The sequence below is a fragment of the Chrysochloris asiatica genome, unplaced genomic scaffold (genome assembly GCF_000296735.1).
Source record: "Chrysochloris asiatica unplaced genomic scaffold, ChrAsi1.0 scaffold00054, whole genome shotgun sequence".
Lineage (NCBI taxonomy): Eukaryota > Metazoa > Chordata > Mammalia > Afrosoricida > Chrysochloridae > Chrysochloris > Chrysochloris asiatica.
In genome coordinates this window covers 4968820-4974335 of record NW_006408572.1, presented here as the reverse complement: position 1 = coordinate 4974335, position 5516 = coordinate 4968820, and the positions used below count along the sequence as shown (strand labels likewise).

At 44.5% G+C, this 5516-nt stretch overlaps 1 protein-coding gene across 1 annotated transcript in view; it reads left to right on the top strand.

Moving 5' to 3' along the window:
- The first annotated feature begins 590 nt into the window (after window positions 1-590).
- Window positions 591-5516, top strand: part of LOC102826749 (chromosome unknown open reading frame, human C17orf85) — a 48121-nt gene continuing 43195 nt past the window's right edge. The window contains exons 1-3 of the mRNA XM_006863272.1: window positions 591-795; window positions 3049-3114; window positions 4869-4974. Of these exons, the coding sequence (XP_006863334.1) occupies window positions 613-795; window positions 3049-3114; window positions 4869-4974 (355 nt within the window). The 5' untranslated portion in view covers window positions 591-612. The remainder of the gene's footprint in view (window positions 796-3048; window positions 3115-4868; window positions 4975-5516) is intronic.

Sequence of the window (5516 nt, the reverse complement as noted above, 5' to 3'; positions counted from 1 at the left end):
TCTGGGGTCAGAATGCTTAGGCTCAAATTCAGGTTTTACCCCTAAAATAGTCTGCCTTCTGGATACATTTCTATGTCTCCGTTTCCTTAAATGTGAAATGAGGATACTAACAGGAAGGCCTGATTCGTATGGTTGTTGTAAGGATTCAAGCACTTAGAATGGTGTCTGGCACATAGTGATTGCTTACAAGGCCAAGCTGTCCTGGTGTGGCACTGTACTGGATAAGTACTGAACTGCTAACCGCAAGGTCAGTGGTTCAAACCCAATAGCCACTCCTTGGAAACCCGATACAAGGTTGCTATGAGTCCGAGTCGATTGCGCTAAACAAGGCTGTTTAACAACCCTAGACTGCTCAGGTCGCTACCAAGCTCCGCCCCCTCTAGAAAGCCCTGCCCCCAGTCCCATTCCGTCCCGCCTCCTCCTCACCAGATCCCGCCCCAGCTGGCAGAGGTTCCTCCAACCACCAGGGAGCGGCGGAGCTGAATACCACCTTTCGGACGAATCAGGCGACACTCTGGGTAGCAGTGGCGGCTTCTCTGTGGCCCGTGGTGGCGGCGCTCTAGCCGGCGTGTGTGCGGGGCGGGCTCTCAGTGGTGCGGCCGGCGGGCGGCGATGGCGGCCGTACGGGGCCTGCGAGTGTCGGTGAAGGCTGAGGCCCCGGTGGGGCCGGCCCTGGGGTTCCCTTCACCAGACGCCGAGCCCAGTTTGGAGCGTGGCGAACCGGAGCCTATGGAGGTGGAGGAGGGCGAGTTGGAGATCGTGCCGGTGCGGCGCTCGCTCAAGGAATTGGTCCCGGTACGGGCGGGGGTCGGGGGTCGAAGAGGAGGTCGCGGAGGGAGTGCCTTGCGCCCGAGGGGGCCGGAAGGGGAGGCGACCGGCGCCCCGGCTGGGGGAAGTCGAGGGAATGGGAGAGGGGAGCAAGCGCTCGGGGGGCGGGGGCGCTAGGCTTAAGGAAGGGGGGAGAGAGAAAGGACGCCGGGCGCCCGGAAATGGGTGTAGAAGGGGCTGGAGGAGATGGGAGAGAGCTGGGGGCTAGTGGAGGACACCCCTGCACTGCCGCTCTGACTCTGTTTTGTGCAAGGGAGTGAGCGAGGAGGGGCTACTCTAGAGATAATGAGAAGCGGGAACAGAACCTGGAGCGGCCCAGAAGGAACTGTTGTGTGGCCCGGCATCCAGGTCTCCTAGTGGGTCCTGCGCTAGCGTCGTTGGACTTGGACATGATATTCACTGCCTCTCTTGGGAAGACTGGATTTGTCAGCAGCAGCAACTCACTCTGTTTTCTGTTGTGGCTTGAGGATCATCATCTTGTTCCCCGCGCAGCCCCATTGCGGTATTGGACCTACACTGTTACCAGAGTATCTGGACATGTAGTGGTCCATGGACACTCCCCCCCCCCCTATTTATTTTTATTTTAATTACAATGGGGGTGTAGTTGTGTCCAGTTCTCAGACATCTGCACTCAGGCCTGGATGATGTTTTCATGTGCTTAATTTCTCACCAGCAACAAACTACTTTTTGCCACATTGTCAGCAAGTCTTGCTTTAAATTGCCAGAAGCCAAAAACCACTGCTTTGGAATCCATTCCAACTCATAGCAACCTGGTATTGAGTTTTTGAGGCTATAGAACTTTACCGGCGTAGAAAAATACATCTTTCTCCCTTGTAGTGCCTGGTGGGTTTCAGTTGTTGACCTTGTGGTTAGCAGTGCAGTGTTTATCTTAGGGCTACCAGGACTCCTTGCTTTAAACTATAATTATGGGGAAAGGTTAAGGTAGGATCACTAGAGATGGCAAACCAGTGATTATGGTGACAACAATGCATGTAATGGCATTTTACCATGTATTACATTATGCTATTGAAATAGCAATGCAGCTGAAATAGGTATTTATCCTTTCATTCATTCAATTCTGTGTCTATCTATTGCACCATCAACCCCACTCTCCTCATGTGCCAGTCACTGTCTTAGGTGCTGGATAAAAATCAAGATCAATCTTCCTCTTAAGAGTTTATTTCTAGGATAATAAACAAGTCAACAAATAATAAACATAATAAACAAGTCAACAAATACTTTCTGATGGTGTGTTGTGAAGTAAACCACATCTGTTAATAGACTAGACAGTGCAGGGAGTAGAGAGAATGTGCAGAGTGAGAGCAGACTGGTAGGATGGTCAGGGAAGCCCTCTGATATAGTGACACTTAAGTTGATTCCTAAATGACCAAAAGCAGCAACGTGCAAATTTGGAAGAGAAACTTCCCCAAAGGGACAATAGCAAAGGTAAAAGCTGTGATATGGGAGCAAGATGGTTTTGTTAGAGCAATGGAAAGCTCTATAGTGGGAGAATTGTAAAAGAGGTCAGGAAGATAGGCAGATAACCATGGAAGAAACTGAGGCCCAGAAAGATCAAAAGATTGTACCATGCCATGAAATAAATGGATATCAGAACTGCAACTTTAGTCCTCTTCCTCTGTGTACAAATCTCATCTTCTTTTCATTGTACTTTGCTGTTTAACACTCCCCACCTACCCCACACACACCACATAGAACTCTAGGATTAGAGCCTGGGCTTTCTGCATTGTGGTAGAGACTTGTGCTCCATCTGGTGGCCTAGCAGGGGGAATTTGTCCAGTCTGGGTTGGAAGATTAGAAGTGACTGCGCCTTTTCTCCAAAGCCTTCAGATTCACATTGACATGGATAATTTCCACTGATGGAATTACTTCATGTTTTGAACAAGCTCTGATCTTGAAAGGACTTTTCTTTAGACAAGCTTTCTCATAATAATGGGTTGTCAGGAGTAGGGGAAGAGTCCTGTGGCACTGTAGGGTAGGCACTAGACAACTACAAGGTCTGCAGTTCAAATCTACCGACTACTCCTTGGAAATCCTTTACAGAATCGCTGCGAGTCTACATGGCATTTAACAACAGGTGTAGGGGAGGGGTTGCTGACAGAAAGAGATGGCTATCTGAAAAGAGTCAGCTGTCAAGCTGTCTTTCTCCTGGTGTCTCCTCAATTGCTGTCAGCATTTTCTCACCCTTCCCCTTTGTGTTAGGACACAAGTAGAAGATATGAAAACAAGGCTGGCAGCTTCATCACTGGAATCGATGTCACCTCAAAGGTAAAACAGACCAGGATTTATTTTCTTTGATAGATGCCCCAGGAACTTGGTCCCTAGGACACACTGCAACAGTAATTAGTTTTTATCTCCTCCATTTCTTCCCCCTTATTGATGGATTAAAAAAATTTTTAATTGCATGCTATATAAAGCAGGCCTCGTGTATCCCCGAAACATCCAGGCAGCATTAGTCCACAAAAAGATAAAGCCACTATACTTAAGACGCCTATTCTTAGCCATTTCAGAGAAAAAGTTTTGTGCTGCGAATGCTTCTTTTAATGCTCTGTCCATTCTTTAAATGAAACAAAAGTGCCTGACACATAGGTCCTTAGTAAACATCTTTATTCCTCACAGGTTTCCTGACTGTGGCTGCCCAAACATTGAAGGTGTGCTCAAGAGTATTGCCTTTTAACTAGTGATTGTTAATTAACATTACCAGCTTCCCTGCATTGTCTCAGAGGCAGACCTATTATTTTCCTTATCATAAGCTGTCTGTATATATTTTACTTCGTTTGATTGGTCGCATTTTAGACATTCTTTCTGACTTTAATGTATACAGCTAAGTTTGGAGCAGAATTATGAATAACGGTTTTAAATAATAATATGATATTGGATGCCTAAAAGCAAAACTAAAAATTTACCATGTCTACCTTTTAACATTTTATCCAGGTCACAATCTGTCTCAGACAGCTTAAGGCCAAAAGAAAGGACGAATCATCTTTTAGCCAAACAAGAAAATAGAATAAAGCAAACTATACTATTCTTAATCCTACACAATTTGCCATTGTATAGAACACATATACTGAGGGGGAAAGGTGGTAGTCCCAGAGTTGGTGCTTAAATTACTACCAAAGGAAGATGGTACATAAGTTGTTTGCACTGGGAAGACTTCAGTGAAAAAAATGAGCTTACCTATTGGGGAAATAACAGAAGTGTTGCCACTTTACCAGTCCCCACAAGCTTTCTATAGTCAGACCTTCAATGAGTGTGACAAAGTCAATATACAATAACAAAAGGTTCCTGAGAGCTATCAGAAAGAGACCCATAGTTGGACCTGGATTTCTTTTAGCTCTCAGAAAAAACTTATGAAGCTGATTGTTTTGTTTTAGGGAAGTTTCAATACTTGTTGTCTTTAAAGAGGAAAGTGGCAATTCCACAGAGACAAGGCTAAAATGGAAGAGGTTCTTGGCGTCGATGTTATTTTTAACCAGGGAAATCGCTCTGGGGGGTGGATTGCTCAGGCAAACTTAATGTGCTGAAGTGACTGGTGGCTGTGATGCTGGGGCTCCTGGAAATAGAACTAGATTCAGATCTGCCCCTTACTAGCTGAAGTGCTAACAAACCTTTTTACACTCCTGTTTTTAAATATGGAAAATTGGAATGTTGAGGTTGTTTTATTTGTCATTTGTTCACAATTGTGAATAGTAAGTGAAGTATCAGAGGACTTCATAAAGCTCTAAAGTACTGTTTATTCAGTCAAAAAAATATCTATGTACTGAATTCTTACTAAGCCCCTGGCACAACAACAGGCACAAAACCCTCATGGAGATTTTTATCATGTTATAAACAACAATAGCAGTGTTAGTGTGTCCCCTCCCACATGATGAATGTGAGTATCGGAGTCTCTCCTAACATTTAAGATGCACCGTTGACTTTCAGATTTATTTTTGGGTTATCATAGGTGTATCATGTTGTGTTTGTGATTCAACTTTTCCTCTTTTTGTGTATCACTACTTTGACTCGTTTTCTGTTTCTAGGAAGCAATTGAAAAGAAAGAACAACGAGCCAAGCGCTTTCATTTTCGATCAGAAGTAAATCTTGCCCAAAGAAATGTAGCCTTGGACCGAGACATGATGAAGAAAGGTACAGGATATATTGGGGAAATGTTCCGGCATCACCTCATGCTTCAGGCCTTGCTTTGCATGCTCAGTACTCATCCAGATCCTGCCAAAGGAAGAGACTTGTTTCCTCTCCCTTTAAAATTGAGATGTTGTTAGCTGTGTCTCAGATGTTAGAACTGGAAAACCAGGGATACTCCTGTGTGAGGTCCAGGAAAGCCACACACTTAGTAGTAGAGCTTCTACAGATCCTTATTCCTTTTTTGCTTTTATCAGATAGAGTTCATTTCTTTTCCTTTAAATGTGTGAATATATATCTCACAGACCTGAGGGGAATTGGAGCCATATTGGGATTGAGGCAAAGCCATTCATGCTTTATTGGATTTTCTGAATGTGTGACCAATGGAAACCACACATAACATCCTCTGTTAGAGAAAGCTAAGCTAATCTTGCCCAGGATTTATAGTTCTATAGTTAGGCTTGTGATTTTGTTTCTGTTTTTAATTAGGGAAAATATTTTGCTCCCTAGAACTCACCCTGAATTATTTTATACATATACATATATAT